Source organism: Vipera ursinii (genome assembly GCF_947247035.1).
Source record: "Vipera ursinii genome assembly, chromosome: 7".
Lineage (NCBI taxonomy): Eukaryota > Metazoa > Chordata > Lepidosauria > Squamata > Viperidae > Vipera > Vipera ursinii.
In genome coordinates this window covers 69,844,815-69,867,036 of record NC_139521.1, presented here as the reverse complement: position 1 = coordinate 69,867,036, position 22,222 = coordinate 69,844,815, and the positions used below count along the sequence as shown (strand labels likewise).

The 22,222-nt window shown below is 46.0% G+C and overlaps 1 protein-coding gene across 1 annotated transcript in view; it reads left to right on the top strand.

Moving 5' to 3' along the window:
• The window catches only part of FRAS1 (Fraser extracellular matrix complex subunit 1), a 247,286-nt gene that overhangs the window by 206,466 nt on the left and 18,598 nt on the right, over window positions 1-22,222 (top strand). Inside the window, exons 53-60 of the mRNA XM_083368033.1 lie at window positions 1,121-1,308; window positions 4,079-4,354; window positions 6,367-6,599; window positions 8,679-8,839; window positions 12,383-12,597; window positions 15,528-15,678; window positions 15,900-16,007; window positions 17,875-18,034. Of these exons, the coding sequence (XP_083224159.1) occupies window positions 1,121-1,308; window positions 4,079-4,354; window positions 6,367-6,599; window positions 8,679-8,839; window positions 12,383-12,597; window positions 15,528-15,678; window positions 15,900-16,007; window positions 17,875-18,034 (1,492 nt within the window). The remainder of the gene's footprint in view (window positions 1-1,120; window positions 1,309-4,078; window positions 4,355-6,366; window positions 6,600-8,678; window positions 8,840-12,382; window positions 12,598-15,527; window positions 15,679-15,899; window positions 16,008-17,874; window positions 18,035-22,222) is intronic.

The window sequence follows — 22,222 nt, the reverse complement described above, 5'->3', positions numbered from 1 at the left end:
TCTGAAGGACCATCTAAACTAGGAATTGGGTATGTCTAGTTTAATGATAAGGACGAGGGGGGACATGATAGCAGTGTTCCAACATCTCAGGGGCTGCTCCAGAGAAGAGGGAGTCAAGCTATTCTCCAAAGCGCCCGAAGGCAGGAGAAGAAGCAAAATAGATGGAAACTAATCAAGGAGAAAACCAACCTAGAAGTAAGGAGAAATTTCCTTATTTAAGCAGGCATATACATAGAATGAAGGCTATTGCTAAGCACATTGGTTTGTGCTTAAATTGTAAGCCGCCCTGAGTCTTCGGAGAAGGGCGGGATATAAATGGGATTAAAATAAAAAATAAATAAATAAAAATAAAAGGAGAAATTTCCTGACAGTCAGAATAATAAATAAGCGGAACGACCGGCCGCCAGTAGTTGGAGGTTCTAAGAAGAGATTGGGGCAACCATTTGTCTGGAATGGTACAGGGTTTCCTGCTTGAGTAGAGGGTTGGACTAGAAGACCTCCAAGGTCCCTTCCACCTCTGTTATTCTGTGGCATAGCTTGGGACCAGGTTATCTGAAGGACCACCTTTCCCCGATTACATCGGCTTCACCCACCAGAGCAAGGAGATCCATTTGGTGACACCCAGAAGAAGGGCCTTCTCTCTGGTGGCTCCCTCCTTTTGGAACATCGTCCCCGCAGATATTAGACTGACCTCCGCTTTGACACTCTTTCGCAAGGTCCCAGGAAGGGGCCTGGGGAACCCAGAGTGGGATGGAGCCCATCAATTGGCTTGCTTGACTGATTGCTGTTGCCAGCTGAGTGGTACGGGGAATGATTCTTTTGACCGTTGCATGTTGGGTGTTTGTTTTATTTTATTTTCTTGCAAGCTTCCCAGAGTCATTGAGAGTGAGTGGGCGGCCCTAAGAATCCTCTAAACCAGGGGTGTCAAACTGCCGGCCCGCGGGTCGGACGCGTCACGACGAAACCACGCCCACCCCATTGCCGGCAATGGGGAAAAAGCTCCGATACGTGACGTCACGTGACGTCGTGAGTTTGACATGCCTGCTCTAAAACAGATAAAAGATTGCCCTGTGGGTGCATTTGAACGATAAGTTGCTTAGGTTCATGTTCTTTCCTGCAGGTGTGGACCACGTGTTCTTTAAGGTGGAGATCATGTCCAATGAAGACCGGGAGTGGCACGAATCTTTTTCTCTGGTCTTGGGTCCAGATGATCCCATTGAAGCTGTTTTGGGGGACCTCACCACCACAATTGTGACCATTTTGGATCAAGAAGCAGCCGGAAGCCTCATTTTACCAGCTCCACCTATAGTAAGGACATGAACTCGAATGATGAACGAACCAAGGCTTGGTTCTTAGGTGTCTTTTTATGGAGTGACCCAAATCTAGCAAAGAGAGATTTGGAGTAGTGGTCAAGGCCCCAAGAGCCTGTGAGTTCTAGTCCTGCATTAGGCCTGAAACTAGCTGGGTGACTCTGGGACAATCACCAGGAGACTGTGAGGAATTCTGGGAGTTGAAGTCCACAAGTCACAAAAGGGCCAGGTTTGAAGACCCCAGCCCTAGTCCTTCTTTTCATTAAACCAGATGTACCCAATTCCTGCAACCCAGCACAGCTGGCTAGGGAATTCTGGGGGTTGAAGTCCACAACTCTTAAAGTGGCCCAGGTTGGACAGCCCTGGTTTTAAATCTCTTTTTTTTTCCCTCAGGCTGTTTCAAGTTCTAGTTCCACCTTAGCCATGAAAGCCAGCTGGAAGACTTTGGGCCTGTGTCTCAGGCTGGGAAGGAGGCAGTGGGAAAGCAATTCTGAAAAAAAATATCTTGCCAATAAAACTGCAGGGACTTGTCCAAACAGTCACCAGGATTGAGTTAAAGGCACTAAAATGAAATAAATAACAGACTGGCCTGTGCATGCAGATGATAAATAGGGCTTCATCCCTGCAGTTTGTGAGGATTTGTCATAATCTTTGCTCTGTAAATCAAGAAAAATCTCTGTAAATAAAAACCCACGGGTACAGGGAATGGGGCTGATAACTAGGACTTTGTCCTTGTGTTAGGTAGTTTGTTTTTACACGGAGTTAATTTGGAATTAGCTGAATTCATCTCCCCTAAAGCCTTAAATCAGGAGTGAGGACAGGTGGCTTTCAGATATTATTGAACCATAATTCTCCTGAAGTGCCAGACCTCGGTGGGGTGGAGGGCTGAGAATTATAGTCCCTCCACATCTCCTAAAATGGCGGAGTCTCTCAAGGGTCTGCAGTAGTGTTTCTCACAACCTTGACAACTTTAAGAACTATGGACTTAAGGTTGAGAGACACTGCTCTGCACTCTCTACTCACGGTATTGACCCGAGCTAAAAGGTGTGAATTGATTGTGTGGATTACTCTTCTGTGGAAAGCTTGCGTTCACTTCCCGATGCATCCCCAGAGATATCGAAAGAGTATTGTGGAAAACTGGCCTGAAGTGATTAGAAAAGGTCGTTTCTTACGTGCTTTATTTAATGGAATGACTTGAATCTCTGTTGCCTCTGGCTATAACGTTGCATCCACCAATGTACTCAATCACCACGTTCAGTGAATTCAGTGTTTGGAGGAGGTTACAGGCCAGACTTAATAAAGGATGGTCACTAGGCCTCATTGCCATAACCATCATTTCCTCATAAGCATTTCTTGTCTCTTCAGTAACTGGAATTCCTTAGTGAGCTAGATTTAGCCTTAGTTGCAGATCTCTGCACCAGAAGCAAACTTCCAAGTGATTCCGGAGGACTGAGTTCTATATTCTTGAGAGAACTAATTAATAGGATTAATGATCTGATGATATTTTTTATTTTTTTATTTTTATTTTAATTCCATTTATATCCCGCCCTTCTCCGAAGACTCAGGACGGCTTACAAGCTTAGCAATAGCCTTCATTCTATGTATATGCCTGCTTATAAGGGCTTTCACACACACCCCAAGCGGCATTATTGCAAAGTCAGCTTAATTGCCTCCAACAATCTGGGTCCTCATTTTACCTACCTGGGAAGGATGGAAGGCTGAGTCAACCTTGAGCCTGGTGGGATGCGAACCTGCACTAATTGCAGGCAGCTGGTGTTACTTAAGGAGGCATTAGCCCACTGCTCCACCGAGGCTCTTGATCAGCTTATTAGCACTAGCAATAGCACTTAGATCAGACATGTCAAACATAAGGTCCGCGGGCTGAATTCAGCCGGATATGTGGTTCCGTCTGGCCCAGGGACCCGCTCTGGAAAGAGCGAAGTACCGGCCTGCCACACCTTGGCATGGCCCAGGCCAACTGGGCGCTGATCTACAACCTGGTTGCATCCATCAAAGCCACAACGCGCTCAGCATTAAATCCACGGGGCAGCCCTGCCCTGCCCGCTGGAGACCCTCAGATCTGCCCCAGTCCTGCCCAGGCACCCCTGAAGCGAGTGATGTCGAGCTGGCCACGCCCACCCAGTAGCCCATACCCACCCCGGCCACACCCATCTAGTAGGCCACACCCATCCCGGCCCCCCCAGGGCAACCACAATGCTGATGTGGCCCTCAATGAAATTGAGTTTGACACCCCTGATTAGATTAAGTGTTATTATATACCGCTTATATTGGTATATTTTGTTTCATAATGCTTTACAGCCCTCTCTAAGCCGTTTACAGAGTCAGCCTATTGCCCCCAACAATCTGGATCCTCATTTTACTGACCTCGGAAGGATGGAAGGCTGAGTCAACCTTGAGCCGGTCAGGATCGAACTTCTGGCAATCGGCAGAGTTAGCCTGCATTACTGCATTCTAGCCACTACGCCAGCAGGGCTCCTAGCTATAGGACTTAGATTTACTGTATACTGTAGACTTAGAATTAGATTGTAGAAGGCCCCAGACATCGGAATCTGGATGCAGAGTCACAAGTTCCTTTTTCGGGATCTGTTGTAAATTCAAACAGTCGCTAAGCAGCTGGCCGTAAGTTGAGGACTACCTGTATTTAAGTGGTTCATCCTTGAATCCTCCCAGAAAAAGTGATCACAAGGAGAAGGAGTAGCGCCAACATTCATTTATAGAGCTCTAGCTTTCATATGTTGTCCCCGCAGGTGGTGACGCTCTCGGAATACGACCACGTTGAAGAAGACACCAAAACAGGAGCGAAGAAGTCGCCATCTCCGGGTTACCCCCTGATCTGTGTTACCCCTTGCGATTCTCGCTTCCCCAAGTACCTGGTGATGAAGGAGCGCTGCAGTGAGGCTGGGATCAACCAGTCCTCCATTCAGTTCAGCTGGGAAGTGGCCACCCCCACAGATGGAAACGGAGCCAGATCCCCTTTTGAAACAATTACGGACAATACGCCTTTCACCAGTATCAATCATATGGTACGTACAGAGAATTGACTGAGCCATACCATCAGCAGAAAGACAGAGGGGCGTGGGTTTGTCTGGACTGAACCACTTTGGAATACAGATTATGGTGACATTCTGCATGTTTTAAGTTCTACCACATAAATTAAGAACTGTGCGGTGAACTAGAATCAAGAAAAATGAATGAAATCCTGCATTCTTTCCCTAGTATAAGAACCAATTCATTCTCTTTCTCATCGGTAATCCTAAGGGCGCATAATTGAAATAATTGCAAATTCTTGATCAGTTTTGCTAATGCCACTTCCTTCCTGTGCATCTATTTTGCCACTTCCTTTTTTGTATTATCTTTCATCCGTTGAATTTTATTCTGTAACCTGTTCTGAGCAGGATCTGTCTTCGTGCACCCTTCACATTGTCAATGTCCAATGACAGAATGATCTGGAAAAAAACAACAACTCCTTTCAAATCTGCAAGTAGTCTGTCATATTAACCGACTTGCTCTTTGTAGAAACGCAGTTAAGTTGCTCTCCTCTGTAAATTCCTACTTTATTCATTTATATTTAGGGATCCAAACAATAGTCTCATCCCTTAGGCCAGGGGTAGGCAACCTTGGCTCTTTTGTGACTCGTGGACTTCAACACCCAGAATTCCTCAGCCAGCCATGTTGAGGGGAAAGGGAGAGGTTTCCAAGCTGAGCCATGCTGGCTCAGGAATTCTGGGAGTTGAAGTCCATGAGTCATAAAGCTGCCTAGGCCTAGGCCAGGGGTAGGCAACCTTGGCTCTTTTATGACTCGTGGACTTCAACGTCCAGAATTCCTGAGCCAGCCATGCTGAGGGGAAAGGGAGAGGTTTCCAAGCTGAGCCATGCTGGCTCAGGAATCCTGGGATTTGAAGTCCATGAGTCATAAAAGAGCTAAGGTTGCCTACCCCTGCCTTAGGGGAAGGGTCACGTTCACGTTTTCATTATGCAACTGCTGGACCACACATATCTTTAATGCTACAGGCGTTGTGGGTCTTCAAGAGAGAAGTGGGTTACCTGCCATTTCAGGTCTGCAGTTCCATTGTCAACAACACCTGGCCAATTGGACAGGACCATGATGGCTACAAAGGCCTCAGATCTTTGGGTATTAAAGCCTCAGCCATTTTTTGAAAATCACCTGCAAAAAAATCAAGTCACACCTCGACCACCTCTTCCCTTCAGCCTGTTGCTTGGAAGAGAGAGGTAGAAGGATTAGAGAATAATGGTTGACATACCAGGCTAGAAACCAGAACACTGTGAGTTCTAGTGCTGCCTTAGACATGAAAGCCAGCTGGGTGACTGGGCCAATCACCAGGAGATGGTGAGTTCTAATCCCGCCTTAGACATGAAAGCCAACTGGGTGACTTTGAGCCAATCACCAGGTGACTGTGAGTTCTAGTCCCAACTTTGGTCTGAAAGCTGGCCTGGTGATCTTAGGCCAGTCCCTACCTCTCTCTCAGCCCAATCCATCTCAGAGGATTCTTGTGGGGAAAATAGGAAGAGGAAGGAGTATGGCAGGGGTCTTCAAACTCGGCTCTTTTATGACTTGTGGACTTCATCTCCCAGAATTCCTCAGCCAGCGTGCCTGGCTGAGGAATTCTGGGAATTGAAGTCCACAAGTCATTAAAGGCCCAAGATTGAAGACCCTTGGAGTATTGGGTATGTGATGAATGCTGTAACATCCCAGGGTCCCATGATCACCCTTTGCAATCTTCCTACCTGGCTTCTGACAAGCAGAGTCAACGGGGGAAGCTGGGTTTGCTGAACAACTGTGGTGATTCACTTAATGACCGCAGCGGGGGGGGGGGGGGAAGGGTGTGATAAGATTGGCTGTGATTCATTTAATGTCAGCAAACAAAAAAAGCCAATGTACGATAATCATAACAGGAAATAATCATGAGGGCTATTGCCAGACTGATGTTCAGGCCCATTCAAACATCCTTCATCTTCCTTCCCCTCTCTCTCTTCCTCCTCCTCCTCCTCCTCCTCCCCCTCCTCCTCCTCCCAGGTTCTGGATAGCATTTACTTCAGCCGGCGATTCCACATACGCTGCGTGACCAAAGCTGTGGATAAAGTGGGCCACGTGGGCACTCCCCTACGGAGTAACATAGTCACCATTGGGACCGACAGTGCCATCTGCCATACCCCCGTGGTGGCTGGCACAGCCCGGGGCTTCCAGGCTCAATCTTTCATTGCCACCTTGAAGTATCTGGATGTAAAGCATAAGGAACACCCTAACAGGTAAACAACAAAAAAAACGAGATACAGCGCTCCTGTTCTGGTAAAGTCTGGCTTTGCAGTGATAAAAGGATTGGCTATTTAGCTCCGTTATCCTGCATAAAACATAATTTTTTTTTCAATAGCAACAGACTCACAGGGCTAAGAGAAGTCTCCGTTCGGGGTTTCTTTAACATTTTAATTCAGACCAGGTTCCTGACCGAGATTTTTCTCTAACAAGCCAGGATCATCAGCCAAGAATAAACTTTGGTTTATAGGTGGGAGCTGTTATGAGAATCAGAGGTCCTGGTTTAGATGAAAATTTATACAGGACTTAGACAGAGGTTTCCTTACGGGTAGCCCTCGCCTTATAACCGCAGTTGGGGCTAGAACTTCTGTGGCTAAGCAAGGCAATTAAGGGAATAAGCCAACACTTTTAAGTGCAAGGACTGGTTATAAATGTATTTTTTGGTGCCCTTGTAACTTCAAATGGTCAGTAAACTAATGATTCTAAATCAAGAACTACCTGTATTTATAATTTTTGTCAATCAGGAATAAAGCCTGACTTTGTATTGTAGACAATTAAGGGAAAAGTCCCTGAACCAATAACAAAACTACCATTTAATACAAAAGTGACACTTTTACATTTTTCTGCAAATATATTAATGCAGGAAAGATCAAAATAAGAAATAACTAGTGTATCAGTTTGCAATTTTTTCCTCTCTTTTTTTCCCCTCCTTCCTAGCATTTCCAATCAGTCCAATAATAGAACGATGCTGCTTAAATCTTTTTAGTTCAAAGAGAGAAAAAAAAGAGAGAAAAAGGAGAATATCTGAGGTGATAAAATGTGGAAGCAAATGTCAGGGGAAAAAAAAAGATTTGATGAATGTGTTACATTAAGCACACTTAACCTGTCAGATTTTTTTTTTCCCCCCGAGGATCATAAAACTGCAAAAGGAAAATCCCTCTAGATGTTATTTTCGATCTTCCCTCCCTTACTTCGCTGTGTTAAAAATGAGATCAGGTCTCCTATCTGCTCCAAGTTCTCTTCCATTTGTCTCAATTTATAGGGGGTAAAATGCAGAGGAAATGTTTACCAAAATGTGGGGTTTCTTTTACTGGCATCTTGAAGAACATAAGGGTTGCTCCAAGTTGTGTAAAGGAAGACCCCACAATGTGCAGTGATTTGAATGGGACAGATTTGATGCACACTTAAATTCAGCTGACTTATATCTATGGAGATTCTCCATCAGCCAGGTCATGGTTGTCCGTGACCACCTATTACAGCTTACAACAGTTCGCGTAGTGACCGTTTGAAGTTACAGTGGCACTGAAAGAAGTGACTTATGACCGTGTTTCACATTACGACCACTTTTTCACCCTTATAACCATTGCAGCATCCCCGTGGTCACGTGATTTATATTCGGATGCTTGACGACTGACTCATATTTATGACGGTTGCCATGTCCTGGGGTCACGTGCAACCTTCGGACGAGCATAGTCAGTGGGGAAACCAGATTCATTTAACAGCCATGTTACTAGTTTAGTTACCAGTTAGTAAACCGTGTTACAAACTACAGTGATTCACTTAACAAATGTTAAGTGAAGAAAAGTCATAAAACGGGGACAAAACTCACTTAATAAATTTCTCATTTAGCAACATAAATTTGCGGCTCAATTGTGGTCGTACGTTGAGGACTGCCTGCATGCGACCCCACCTATCTCCTGTCTACAACACAGTCCTTTTAACAATACCAAGAAGGCTCCGTGCCCATTTGCACTCTGATTCAGGTGGCCCTGAGTGACCTGAACGAGAGCTGACCACCGACCTTCAGAGTGCTAATGATTGCACAGAATATGAATCCTTCCATCCCAGCATTCAGCTGGAACTGAAGAAGCTTCTTGGGGGGAGAAGCGAAATGTCTTCAAGGAAAACAGCAACAACAAGAAAGCCCAATTCAAAAGTTGCCTTTTGAAGGGCACCTTTGGGACATTCAGCTGGCTTATTGATTAGAGTTTTAATATGTAGACCTCAATATTCTTTCAGTATGTGGGCCTTCTCCAACATAACCGTCAAATTTCTGCCTCTCTGTGTTGTTCCAGAATCCACATCTCGGTGCAAATTCCACACCAGGATGGGATGCTCCCCCTGATTTCAACCAGACCTCTGCACAACTTGCACTTCCTATTGTCAGAATCCATTTATAGGCACCAACATGTCTGTTCCAATATAGTCAGCATCCAAGATCTTAAAGGCATCTCAGGTAAGACGTTCTCGACTTCTTCAGCACAGTGTGGAATCCTGGTCTTGCAGACGCTCCCTCACCTTGCTTTGGATTGCAGTGTCTAGCTCAGGGGTAGGCAACCTTGGCTCTTTTATGACTCGTGGACTTCAACTCCCAGAATTCCTGAGCCAGCTATACCCCAGGATCTGAGGCCTTTGTAGCCATCATGGTCCTGTCCAATTGGCCAGGCACTGTTGACAATGGAACTGCAGACCTGAAATGGCAGGAAACCCACTTTTCTCTTGAAGACCCGCAACGCACTAAAACATATGTGTAGCATTAAAGATATGTGTGGTCCAGCAGTTGCATAATGAAAACTTGAACATGACCCTTCTGTAGCCAAACTTGGCTCTTTTATGACTTGTGGACTTCAACTCCCAGGATTCCTGAGCCAGCATGGCTCAGCTTGGAAACTCTCCCTTTCTCCTCAGCATGGCTGGCCCAGGAATTCTGGGAGATGAAGTCCACGAGTCATAAAGCGGCCTAGGCCTAGGCCAGGGGTAGGCTACCTTGGCTCTTTTATGACTCGTGGACTTCAACTCCCAGAATTCCTGAGCCTGACATGGCTCAGCATGGAAACCTCTCCCTTTCCCCTCAGCATGGCTGGCTCAGGAATTCTGGGAGTTGATGTCCATGAGTCATAAAAGAGCCAAGGTTGCCTACTCCTGGTCTAGCTGATCCACGGATGGGCCTGGAGGAACTTGGTTTGAAAAAAAACATGTCCCACCAACCATACTAGCAAGGCCTTGAAAACAGTGCCCAGGACTGGAGGAGAATGGCGTGTCCACCCTAAACTAAAGTGCTAATAGGTGGAAAGATGATCCCACCTCCTGCAGTTTGCCACTAGCAGTTAGAATGGCTAGGTTTGTATAGGCAGGAAAACCTGGAATAGGATAAGAGGGAAAACACGACTACTCCAACAGAGGCGCAGCTAAGGATGGTTTAAGGTTGACACACATGCGGTCAGAGGATCAGATGAAAGCAGTGTCAGGACGACATCATCAGAGATTGCCCTGAGACATCCTTGGTGCTCTCTGAGCTCGGTTGTTTTCTTGCAGACATTTCATTACTCAAACTAGGTAACATCATCAGGGCTAGAAGGTTTGTGGGGTTTGCTCTCGGTTTATACATTAGCAACTTGCCCTGTCAGAGTTAATGGCGGTGTTCCTGGTGGTTCCTGGTGGAACACTCCACCGTCACTGACAGGGCAAGCCACAAGCCACTAGGTATATTAAACCGAGCGCAAACCCCACTCCCTTCTAAGCAGTGATGGTGTTACCTGGTTTGGCAACAAAACATCTGGAAGAGAACTGCCCAGTTCAGAGAGCACCAAGGACCCCCCTCATGTCAACCCTGAGCTACAAATAATCTCCTTTAGAGGTCACCAGGCATGTTGCTGTCAAGAGATAGGTGGAAATGGAAGACATTGTCTGGATTGCTTTTTAAGCCCCAGCTGATCCTCTCAGGAAAGCATGACTCTTAACTCCACAAGGTTAATCAAAAGAACTTTTACTGAGAGAAAGTGGTTGCAGTAAAGGCAGGCGGAATCTAACAAAACCCAACACACATACACACAGACACACACACACACACAGACCCGACCAGTCTACCAGCAGCCAATACAGCGCCACAGGTTGTTTTGAGGACACTGAGGTACAGAGTTGATGACGGGCCATCCTTCAGGTGCAGCGACCTTGGAGTCAGGCTGGAAGCAGCCCAGACGGAGTCCATCTCTTCTCCCCTCCCTAATTCCCATGCAGTTGCAGCAAAAGCAAAAAGCATGCAAAGAACGCTCTCCCCGGAGCCTCCCCCCCCCAACAGAATGGCAGGGCATCCAAAAGGGGACCTGACAAGCATCTTCAAGTACTTCTTGCAACTGGGAATGGACCTTTTAGAACCAAAGACAAAATCAGGCCTAGGAAGCCTAACGGTGATAAGATGGCGTGGAGCTTCTCTGATGTTTGTTTTACGAAAACAAAGCCCTCCTGTCATATCTGTCAATACATGCCGTTTCTCCACCTTTTATCTTGCAGCCAACAATAGCTGGTGGCCGTACCTGAATAGCTCAGGTATTTTTCCCACACACACACATTTGCGCGTTCGTCCAAAGTTCTTTTCCATCTTTTTTCATTAAGAAATTTGTGGGTTTCAGTTAAGTTCTCAAAATAGCAAAAGAAAGGAAAATCCCAGCCGCCAGATTCCATGAAAATGCAGCAGCCTAATTGGCACCAACAGAATGGCGTATCTGTATTTGCAGCAGAGGCAGGACGGTGTTTTAGCTGCCAGTCATGTAGCTGTTAAAAGATGAGAATCTTATTAGGAAAAAAGATGAGACTCTAGAGACATCGCATAGAAGATCTAAAAAAAAAAACCACTTAAAACCTTCTTACTTAGTGGGATATGTCAATCAGATTTGCCTTTTCTTCTCTTTAACTTTTAGCTTTCAAAGAAATCAGGACATTTGAGTGAATTTTTATTTTATTTTTTATTTTTTTAAAAACAAAACAAAACCCTGCAGTGTTCTTTTTTTGCCATTGTTAAATAATTGTGAGATATACTTCCTAATTGCTTGGCACTTGGTAGACCCAGTAATACATTGAGGGTAATGCAAGAGAGATAGCAGTCAGTCAATCAACACCTGCAACGTTCTGCAAGCTTAGATGCTCTAAATAATATTCTGTGTGTCCAATGATCAGTTTAGATCAGTGTCTGGGAACAGCTGCTACTTATTTATTTGTCAGAGATCTGTCAAAATCCTAAATATTTTGTTACTCTGCTGTTAGCACCACTTTATAATCCCTCGATGAGACCAATCTCGGAATATTGCATCCAGTTTTGGTTGCCATAATATAAAAAAGATGTCGAGATTCTGGAATAAAAAAAAGTGCAAAGAAGAGCGACAAAGATGATTAGGAGGCTAAAAGATATAAGGAACGGTTGCTGGAATTGGGAATGTCTAGTACTGTGGTGGCGAACCTATGGCACACGTGCCACAGATGGCACACAGAGCCCTCTTTGGGCACGTGCACCGTCGCCCCAGTTTGGGCACTCGGTCTCTAAAAGGTTCGCCATCATTGGTGTAGTCTAATGAAGAGAAGGATGAGGGGTGACATGATAGCAGTCTTCCAATATCTCAGGGGCTGCCCCAGAGAAGAGGGAGTCAAGCTATTCTCCAAAGCACCTGAAGGCAGAACAAGAAGCAACGGATGAAAGCTTAACCAAAGAGAGAAGCAACCTAGAACTAAGGAGGAATTTCCTGACAGCGAGAACAATTAATCAGTAGAACAACTTGCCTCCAGAAGCTGTGAATGCTCCAACTACTGGAGGTTTTTAAGAAGAGACTGGACAGCCATTTGTCTGAAATGGTATAGGTTTCCTGCCTGAGCCAGGGGTTGAACTAGAAGACCTCCAAGGTCCCTTCCAACTCTTGTTCTTCTGTTAATGTTCCCCCATAATTCTAGGATTGACATGGCTAAAGTATTACTAAAAAAATTCCTTTACATGTCTTTACTTCCAACCCAGAAGCTGGATTTCTAGATGAAGTGACCTATAACAATATCGTGCTGGGCCCTGGATATGACCGGCCGTACCAGTTTGATCCCAACGTGAGAGAATCAAAGACGATCCAATTTTATAAACATTTGAACCTGAAGAGCTGCATTTGGACTTTTGACGCATACTATGACATGACAGAGTTAATAGATGTCTGTGGAGGATCAGTCACTGCGGACTTCCAGGTGATGCTTTCTGTATGGGAAACACAGGAATGACCCTGGCTTGGATCCTATCGTAAATTTCACCTAAAGGGTCATAGAACTCTAGTTGTTTGGTATTTTAGAAATTTAAGTAACTTGGCAAACAGTAAAACTATATATCTCATATTCTTGCCCGTGAAGGCATCTCTCCCTGAAAAGCCTCATAGGAGGGCTGGTGTTAGCCTTAAAAAGTAGATCCGAGCAAGAAACAAACACCATGTAGACCTAGAACAGCCATAGTAATAGAATCTTGCAAGTCTGACTGTAATTCCCTTTCTCTCTCTCTCTTCTTCGTGTGAATTGGGAAGGGGGAGCTGTCTGGGCTGAAGCCTTGTTGATCTGATCATCGCCTTGGCAATGAATCTTCCCTCTCTTCCAAAGCCATCCTCTATACCAGCTGTCTCCAACCTTTGATGGCCTGGAGTGGGGGGAGTGGGGGAAAGAAGGGATAGGTTTGAGGGGGTGAACGCATGTGCGCACACAAACACCTGCTGCTTGCCTGAGTGGGGCTGTGAACGCCCATGACTCTCGCGTTAATGCTCACATCAGTGGGGCCGCAAACGCTCGTAGCAATGCTCGGATGAGTGGAGCTGTGTGCGCACCAGCCAGTTACTCAACGCAGCCTGGTGGCCAATAGGCTGCAGCCTGGTAGTGGGCTGTGACCCACAGGCTGGGGAACCCTGGTCCCCAACTTTTCTAGCTCCACGGACCGACGTTGGTGGTTGGCAGGGCCAAGGGATGGTTTCCTGCATCAAATGGGGTTTCGTGCATTCGCCTGGCACTTGCACGGCCTGCTTCTCAACGGGCTGTGGACCAGTACCACAGGAATTGGGAACCCCTGCTCTATACTCACTACAGCTGGAGAAGCCGTCTTTAATAATGGCAAAGGCAGGTTGAGATTGCCATTCAGGGAGAAAATTGCGCAAAATTTAGAAATCACTTCACCTATTGACTACCCTATCTCTAGTGTAGGGGTGGGCAACCTCGGCTCTTTTATGACTCGTGGACTTCAACTCCCAGAATTCCTGAGCCAGCACGGCTCAGCTTGGAAACCTCTCCCTTTCCCCTCAGCATAGCTGACTCAGGAATTCTGGGAGTTGAAGTCCACGAGTCATAAAAGAGCCGAGGTTGCCTACCCCTGCGTCTAGTAGTGAATACAACTCTATCACCACAACCACCTCCACAACAGCTTTAATCAAGGGATTAAAGGCCTGTTCATGGATTCTGCTAAATGCATAAGAGCTAAAGCTAAAGGTATTGGCAATCTCCTTTAAAGCCCTTCATGCCAGGGTACCTGAGGGACCGTCTCACCCCACTGGGATTGGTCCATTCTACCCATGCCGGCACAGGAGACATAACTGCAGGCCCCATCAATCCCAACTATTCCGGCTGGCGGGGTCCAGGAGAAAGTTTAGTTTAGTTTAGTTTTATTTGATTTCTATACCGCCCTTCTCCCTAGGGACTCAGGGCGGTTCACAGGGCATATATAAATAACGATACAAAAGTTAAAAAGAAATTAAACCAGTGCCCAGTTAAAAAACAATAATACATTACTAAAAACACCAATTTAAAAACCCATAATCCCCCATCAGGCCAGACCAGCTAAAGGCCTATGCTGTTGTTGCTCTGCCCTCTGAAACATCTTGCCCCCCCACCCCCATATGAGGTTGCCCCCAACCCTCCTATCTTTTCATACAGGCCTAAAGTGCTGGCTCTGCCAGTCAGTTTGGGGCCCCAGTGGAGGAACAGAACAATGGAGGTGGTTGATTGAGTAATAACAGATCCCATCTATCCCCCCCCACCCTCCCCACATGTCCTTGGTTTTAATGTCTGGTTTTAATTTATTCAGGTTTTAATGCAGATGTATGTTTTTTTTATGTCTGTAAGCAGCCCCAAAGTTATTGTTTAGCTCTGGGGTCTTTAAACCAGGCCCTTTTATGACTTGTGGACTTCAACTCCCAGAATTCCTTAGCCAGCATGTCTGGCTGAGGAATTCTGGGAGTTGAAGTCCACAAGTCATAAAAGGGTCAGGTTTGAAGAGACACCCCCACCCCCGTTTAGCTGATGGGCAGGCAATAAATTTTATAAATACATAAATAAAACAGGGGAGGAAGTGGTCAAATGATGGGCATTTTCTTTAAATCCATCTGCAGCAGGTCTTCCCTGACTAAACTGTCTGGTTCTCCCATTAAAAGTCTGCGAATGATCGGAGGCTGCTGTGTATGTGAAGAATCTTGCATTAATTGAGTGGAGGTAGACCTCCCTTTCTGTTCAGGATGGCATTTAGGGGTATATGTGTGCGGCACCCAAGCACGGCTCCAATTTTAGCCCTTTTACGTTCAGGGGAATGCATGAAAAGTCTTCTGCGATATTCAAGGGGATGAAGGACCTAAATTTCCCTGAAACATTTAATAGCTCTGAAAAACCTCTTTACCTAGCGCCAGAATTATGATCATTATCATCATCATCTGCTACCAGGAAAAGATAGGAGGTCCTGGTCATGCATACTTATTATTAATCAACAGTAAAATGAAAGGATAAGGTTTTCATTTTCTCTTACTGCTTCTAAATTTCTCTCTCCCGAACAGGGAAAGAAATAGTTCAGTGCTTCATGTGTATGAGAAGAAAAATTACAAAGTCTTCCTTCCTCCCTCCCTCCCTTCCTTCCTTCCTTCCTTCCTCCATCCCTCTCTCTCTCTCTCACTCTCTCTTTTGTAAAAGGTTACTGGTAAAAAGACTTGAAAGCATATTAAGGAGTCAGAGGCTGGAGATACTAAACGCTAAATTTTAAAGAAGCGGGCGTTATGGGTTGGATGGAGGGGAACGGCAAGCCAGAGTAGTCGCTCTGCTGTACAAAAAGGCAGGATGACATGCGAAAACTGTACCGTGCTTTTCTCCTTCTGCGACGATAGGTTCGCGATTCAGCTCAGTCGTTCTTGACCGTTCATGTCCCACTTTACGTCTCCTACGTTTACGTAACGGCACCCAGAGGCTGGGCCTCTCTCGAGCATCACACAGAGATGGAGTTTTCCTTCTTCTACGACACCATTCTCTGGAGAACAGGTAAGTGGCTGGTTTCGTTTTCCCCATGACACGGGGTGAAAAGGCGAAGTGTAGCGCTTCGGAGAGGCTAAGCTGCCCTTAGTTTGGCCAAGTGGCTTTTTGAGAACTTCATCGGTTGCCTTCTGCTGGAAGGGGACTCCAGCCGAGGGACTGGGGCAATTTGGTGACTAATCCATGATCCCCTGTTGAGGAAGCCCAGCTGTTGCCATTCTCTCCTTCAGGTATACAGACAGACAGCGTCCTTTCGGCCAAACTGCAGATAATCAGGATCTACATCCGAGATGATGGTCGGCTGGTCATTGAGTTCAAAACTCATGCCAAGTTCAGAGGTGAGTAATTCTTGCATTCTGCAATTAACAAAGGAGATCCAACTTTTCTGCCTTGGAATTCCAGATGTGTTGCAGGTTGGTTGGTATTTCTTAATAGTGGGAGTGGAGCCCTCTATTCCGGAACTGTGTCCCAGCATGCATTGATTTTCCAAAAGCTAAATTCTGATGAGCATCAGTGTAAGAACACCGTTGGTGCAGCATGGCTGAATACTGTATGTTGGTCTACGTTAGATCCCATTTCTCAAGTTAAAGAAACAATGATAACACGGGCAAAAAGGTTTGGGCATAACACAGAGTTAGAAAACTAGCAAAGTCTTTGGGAAAGAAACTCTAAAATAACAAAGGCGGTGACTTACAAAGAAAACCTATACAAAATGTTCTACAGATGGCACTTAACACCTGTGAGGTTAGCGAAAATGTTTAAAAATATACCCAGCAATTGTTGGAAATGTAGACAAAAGCCAGGCACGTACTATCACCTTTGGTGGACATGTCCTAAAGCCAAAAGATTTTGGTCAAGAATACATATATGATTAGAGAAAATAAATTTAAAAACACATAGATTTTCAGCCAGAATTATTTCTGTTAGGTATAATTGTAGGAAATTATGAGAAGGAATGTGTAATTTAATGTTACGTGTATTAATTGCCGCAAGAATTGTATTTGCTCAACATTGGAAGGATGAAGAATGACCAGCAGAGGAAGAGATAATTAAGAAAGGTTTAGATTGTGCAGAAATGGACAGACTGACACTAAAAATGAAAGAGCAAGAAGATTCAGATTACTTTAGAACATGGGATACATTTTATCAATAGCTAGAAAAACGAGGTAGAGAGAAAGGAGTTTAACATGTATTAGTAAACTACACATTGGAACCCAGACAATGTGATGTTGATAAAATATTAAGGATTTGTGACTATAAAAATTAATAAAACATTGGGAAGAAAATTCTTCTGCCCTCGCAAAGTAGATTTTGGGTAGGCAGAATGTCACAGCATTCCCTCAATAAAGTTTAGGGGTAACCTATATAGAAGCGTTGCAGAAGTGAGGACTTACTGGCCATATTGGCGTGAATCAGAAGAACTAAAATCTAACATCTGGAAAAAGGTACTCCAAAACTTCTAACGCCTTCTGTATTTCACACACACACTGTCAGCCTTTGAAGGCAGGCTAAGAAAGATGCGGTGGCTCAGTGGGTTAGGACGCTGAGCTTGTCGATCAGAAGATCGGCAGTTTGGCGGGTCGAATCCCGAGTGCCGCGTAACAGAGTCAGCGCCTGTTACTCATCCCAGCTTCTGCCAACCTAGCAGTTCGAAAGCACGTAAAAATGCAAGTAGAAAAATAGGGACCACTACGGTGGGAAGGTAACAGCGTTCCGTGCTCCTTTGGCGTCTAGTCATGCCGGCCACATGACCACGGAGACGTCCTCGGACAAGCGCTGGCTCTTCAGCTTTGAAACGGAGATGAGCACCGGCCCCTAGAGTCGGAAACGACTAGCATGCATGTGCGGAGGAACCTTTACCTTTACCTTTTACCTTTATTGTAAACCTTTAGTAACAGAATCTTGCAAGTCAGAATGTGCTTCCCCCTGTCCACGCTCTCTCTCTTTGTCTTTGTGTGAACTATGGATGGGCTTGCCCGGGACGTCTACCCAGATTAATTCTACTCTATTTAATTCTCAAATTTATATAGCTGCCTCTCTCCCCAAAACAAGAAATTTAATTTTTTGGCCGGGGCTTAGGCCACTTTTATCTAATTGTTGCTTTGGCAGCAGCTCTTCCTTCCGTTCTTCAAGGCCATTCACTCTTTCCCCCACAAAGAAATAGGGACTTTAGGATAGTGAAGCTGCTTATTCCCATCTCCGCAGGGCATTTTGTGATGGAACACCACACTCTGCCAAACGCCAAGTCTTTTATCATGACTCCTGACCACCTGGGAGGGATGGAATTTGACCTGCAGCTCTTGTGGAGCGGACAGACTTTTGATTCTCCTTATCAACTCTGGAGAGCAACCAGCTCCTACAGCAGGTATGAAGGAAAACTGAGATGCATTACTTCTGAAGTTGGTACCAAAGTTGCTCTCATGGTCCAAGGATACTATGGATGGATGGATGGATGGATGGATGGAACAAGCGAGCGAACGAGCAAGCGAGTGAGTGAGTGAAACTTATAGAAGAACTTCAAACCCTGAAGTAGGTATCCTTTTCAACATAGCTATAGAGCAGGGCTTTTCAACCTTTTCACCCATTGTACCACTTTTAGGATATGGCAACATCCGAGTACCGCCAGTCGCCTAGCAAGGTGTCCAAAACTTGATGACCAAAAAAAGAAAAAAGTGATGAAGTACAGGTAGTCCTCGGCTTACAACAGTTCGCTTAGTGACTGTTCGAAGTGACCATGGCACTGAAAAAATTGCCCACCCAAGCCACAGCCGAGCAAGATGCCTGCCTGCCCGCCCGCCTGGTGGTGCTCTTCCTCCTGTCTGAGGTTTTCATTGTTGTGAGCATTTCTGTTGAGGATTGGCAGTGGGGGTGGGGTGGGAGGTGTTTAGTTTTTATTCTCCCCCTCATCTGGTGAGCGGTTACAGCAGGTTTGGGTCACTTCACATGACCCTGGGACTCTGTGACCGTCATAAACATGAATCAGTTGCCAAGCATCTGAATGTAAATCACAAGATCCTGGAGATGCTGCAACATTCCAGCTGTTCGGCGCTTCTTCTGGGCTCAGAAGCACCAGGATCAGCACCGAGCTCCAGCTGGAGCCTGGCGCTGATCCTGGCGCTTCCACTGAGCCCTGACAGCCCTGCAGCTCCAGCCGTCTCTCGCTCTGGCTTGTGCGGTGCTGCCACAGGTTCAGCTCATTCCCCTCCCCTGCTACCCCTTTTCTAGGATGGTCGTGTACCACCTGCCAGGTGCCAATGTACCACAGGTGGTACCCGTACCACTGGTTGAAAGGATCTATAGTATAGAGGATCCTGGAGATCACCCACCCCGGTTCAAAATTTTGAAGAGCTGTCCCAGGGAAGAAGGAATGGATTTATTCTCTGTAGCTTCTAAGGGAAGGACAAGATCCAGTGAGTGGAAGCTTTACAAAGCTAGATCCACCCTTCAAATCAAGGGATTTCGTGACTGCGACAGCTAGTAAGCAGTGGAACAGCCCGCCTGTTACCCTCTGCAGGAAATTGGGTTAGAAGACCTTCAAGGCTTTTCCAACCCTACGATTCTAAGATGACCATGATGGTCAGTCGACTAACCTCTGCTTACTTTTCTTTGGTGAAGAGAAAGAAGATGGTGCCCTGAGAAAGGCTCTCCTAAGACAAAAAGGGCCATCGAGTTATTTTCTGAATTTTCACGGCCTGCAGTTCCAGCCAGCCAATGACGAGATACAGGGGTTGGCAATGAAACACATCACCCCAAGAAAGGGAAGAGATTTCTCATCCCTGTCCTAAAACGTCCTAACCTAAGAGGAAGGGTGGTCAGTCAAGGGCCCTTAAGGCCTATTTCTCTCGTTTGAGAGTCTTTCTTGCGAGCTATGCAGAATTAGTAGGGATGCGGTGGCTCAGTGGGTTAGGATGCTGAGCTTGTCGATCAGAAGGTCGGCAGTTTGGCGGGTCGAATCCGCCAGAGTGAGCGCCTGTTACTCGTCCCAGCTTCTGCCAACCTAGCAGTTCGAAAGCACGTAAAAATGCAAGTCGAAAAATAGGGACCACGACGGTGGGAAGGTAACAGCGTTCCGTGCGCCTTTGGCGTCTGGTCATGCCGGCCACGTGACCACAGAGACGTCCTCGGACAAGCGCTGGCTCTTCGGCTTTGAAACGGAGATGAGCACCGGCCCCTAGAGTCGGAAACAACTAGCACGCACGTGCGGGGGAACCTTTACCCTTTACCTTTATGCAGAATTAACTGGTCGAGCAAAGCACTGAGCGTGGCAGTTCTTGGACCTATTCTTTGTCTCTTCCCACTGAGAAAGTCTGGGATCCGGTCTCATTTCCTTCACCTTTACGGGATCCTCTTTCCCACCTCTGCTAGGATGCTGCTCTAGGTTTTTGGGGCGTGGGAGTGTGGGGATATAAAACTAAAGCAAGCTGTTGCCAGTGGGCCAGGGTCTTCCAAGAAGGCACAAGATTTAAATTTTCTCTTACTGCTGAGACAGAGTTGGCAGTTATGGAATTAGGACAGCGGGTGACATCCACGATGCTGGTAGGTTTAGACGTTTTGAGCCAGGTGGAGGTCTCCGATAAGACAACTGAAAAGCAGTGAAGTAGCCTACTGAGTGCAGAATTTTCTTAAGGATTCTTTAGGGCGAAGAAAAAGGTGCTCTTATTTATACAGCGCTAGGTTATCTAAAGTGCAGAGTTATATTTAGCAATTAAATTCCTGAACTTTGATGAGGTATGAAAAGAAAGAAGGCAAATTATAGCAATGAGCAAAAGGGATCAAGAGAACAGAATGGAATGGGAAAGAATAGAATAGAACAGAACGGAACAGAACAGAATAGAATAGAATCACAGAATAGAATCAGAATAGAATCAGAATAGAATCAGAATAGAATAGAATGGAATGGAATAGAATAGAATAGAATCATAGAATAGAACAGAACAGAATAGAGAATGGAATGGAAATTGTAAAGTCGCGTGCTTCACATAGAGACAGACACAGAGCTGGGGTAAAGATGAGTTTATTCTGAACAGAACGAACTGGGGAAACAGGGGAGCCTGGCGTCTATTTGTACCTGCCCAGGTGGATGGCATCCAATCAGTTCAAACCTGGGCTTCCTTCCAGTGCAGGTGACAATGGGTGTAGATCCTGGCTTCCCACCAGGCTGACCATGCCTGGGGCTGTCAACAGCTTAACTCATTAGGCTTATCCTGAGTGAGCAGTTATCGCCTGGAGCTGTCCAACCCCTCTGCTGATCTGCACCATCAGCCTCCTGCTGTGCTGTCCTTTGTGTATGCTGGGAGGCATACACTGCAGAAATAGAATAGAATAGAATAGAATAGAATAGAATAGAATAGAATAGAATAGAATAGAATAGAATAGAATAGAATAGAATAGAATAGAATAGAATAGAATAGAATAGAATATAGGGATGGAATAAAATAGAACAGAACAGAACAGAATAGAATAGAATAGAATAGAATAACAGAGTTGAAAGGGACCTTGGAGGTCTTCTAGTCCAACCCCTGGTCAGGCAGGAAACCCTGTACTATTCCTGTAAAACTATAGCTATAAAAACCCTATAAAACTAGAACTATTAAAAAAGTGTGTGAATTTGTACATTATTTTTTAATGTTTCCAGATAATGTCTTAAGTGGTGGCAACTGGAGGCAAGACGTTCAAATTGTTTGTTTGTTTGTTTGTTAAATTTGCTGTCTATCTGACTGAGGGGCTACCCTGGGCAGCTTACAACAATAAAACAAAACAAAACATTAAAAAAAATGCAAAAATAACAAGTAGACCACCGTTCCTCAGATAGTCGGGTGTGAGTCTCTCTTTTTGAGGTTTGGTTCGGGGGCGCAGTTGGGCTTGCTGCTGGTGTACGTTTCGCCTAGTCACACAGCGGCAGCCCTGCCCGTGCTACTCGATGTCCTCTCCGGTTTGGTGATTGAGTTCCCCAAACTTCTAGTTTTGGGTGACTTCAATCTGCCATCCCTGGGAGGGTCATCTGAGTTAGCCCGGGAGTTCATGGCTTCCATGACGGCCATGGACCTGACGCAGGTAATTTCTGAACCAACTCATGAGGGAGGCCACACCCTTGACTTGGTTTTTTTATCTGGACGGTGGTTGGATGATCTTGGTGGGGGCTCTCCATTTATTATGCCCCTGTCATGGACCAATCATCACCTCCTGCGGCTGGTCTTCCGTCTTGCCACCCCCCACCGTGGGGATGCGGAACCAACTAGATGGTACCGCCCCAGACGCTTAATGGACCCTCTCGGGTTCCAGGCAGCGCTGGGATCCCCACCTGCCTCCGTCGCTCACAGCTCGGCGGATGCCTTAGTGGAAGCCTGGGAAAGGGCAGCCACTGAGGCACTGGACCGAGTTGTACCCCTGCGGCCCCTGACCCGGTGCAGATCCCATCGAGCTCCATGGTTCTCCGCGGAGCTCCGGGAGATGAAGCGTCGGAAACGGGGCCTAGAGAGCTGCTGGAGGTCCAGCCGATCCGAATCCGACCGGTTGCGGTTAAGAACCTATATTAGGTCTTATCTCGCAGCAA